Below are 1147 nucleotides of genomic sequence, written 5' to 3' on the forward strand. Positions count from 1 at the left end.
ACTGTTACCTGTACTGGGGGGTGTTACCTGTCCAGGCACTGTTACCTGTACTGGGGGGTGTTACCTGTCCAGGCACTGTTACCTGCCCAGGGGACTCACCTGGGAGGCGAGGTCTGTCCAGGCCGCAGGGTGGGGGTCGTGCAGGGTGACAGACTTGACGCCCCCCAGCACCAGGTTCTTGGCCACCTCCACGCCGAGCCCCCGCAGCCCCGACACCAGCACGTTGGAGGTCTGCATGCGCTTCATGGCCTCGTGGCCCAGCACGTACCTGGGACGGGGGACCCCAATCCTCACGGGCACCCCTGAATCCCCACAGTGCCCCCCAAATCCACATGGGGCCCCCTCAATCCTCACGGGGTCCCCCCAGTCTTCACAGGACCCCCTGACCCTCACAGGGCCCCTCGACGCCACAGGAACAGCTGAAGGCACCTGGGATGGTCCCGAGTGTCCAGGGCCCCCCGAAACCCGTAGGGACCCCCCAGCCCATGCAATTCTCCCTCAATCCACGGGGACTAATCCCCAAGTCTATAAGGAACCCCAAACCTACAGGAACCACCTCCCAAGTCCATAAGGACCCCGTTCAAGCCTACGGGAAGCCCCCCCAGTCCATGGGGATGCCAAAACCCCTTGGGAAGGACCCAGGCAGGTGGGAGCCCCCAAACCCCTCCAGGGATCCCCAAGCCCCCTCAAACCCCCATCACTCACAGCTGGCGGGAGTAGAGCCCCTCATCGATCTCGGCCTCGGCCCCGTTCTTCGCCATTCCCTGGGGACAGGAGGGACAGAGGCATCACCGGGGGGACACCCGGGGGACACCGGGGCTGTGTCGCCCCTGGATCAGGAGCAGGACCCCCCAGGGGTGACACCAGGAGCGAGAGGTTGTGTCACCCCTGCTTGGTGACATTGCCCCTGATAAGGGACACACGTCACCCCCAGGACACATAAGGACACCCAGGTGACACCAAGTGACCACAGGTCACGTCCAGGAGACACCGTGTCACCTGGAGCAGCTCTGAGCACCTCAGACGTGACAGTGAGAGCAGAAAAAGTGCCAGTCTCCCCACGGGGTGACAGACAGGGCCCCCCAGAAGGTGCCAGGGCCTCTGTGGGGTTGCCCGGCCCCGTCAGGCGACACTCACGTTGGTGGGG

The 1147-nt window shown here is 64.5% G+C and overlaps 1 protein-coding gene across 1 annotated transcript in view; it reads right to left on the reverse strand.

Annotated features, from left to right (window-relative positions):
- The window catches only part of UBA1 (ubiquitin like modifier activating enzyme 1), a gene marked incomplete at its 3' end in the record, with an annotated part of 8282 nt that extends 7518 nt beyond the window's left edge, over nt 1-764 (reverse strand). The window contains exons 1-2 of the mRNA XM_029958439.1: nt 706-764; nt 100-268 (exon numbers count right to left, since the gene is read on the reverse strand). Coding sequence (XP_029814299.1) covers nt 100-268; nt 706-761 — 225 coding nt within the window. The remainder of the gene's footprint in view (nt 1-99; nt 269-705) is intronic.
- Nucleotides 765-1147: the final 383 nt, after the last annotated feature.

This window comes from Manacus vitellinus, unplaced genomic scaffold (assembly GCF_001715985.3).
Source record: "Manacus vitellinus isolate BGI_N305 unplaced genomic scaffold, ASM171598v3 scaffold_155_pilon, whole genome shotgun sequence".
In the NCBI taxonomy this organism is placed as follows: Eukaryota; Metazoa; Chordata; class Aves; order Passeriformes; family Pipridae; genus Manacus; species Manacus vitellinus.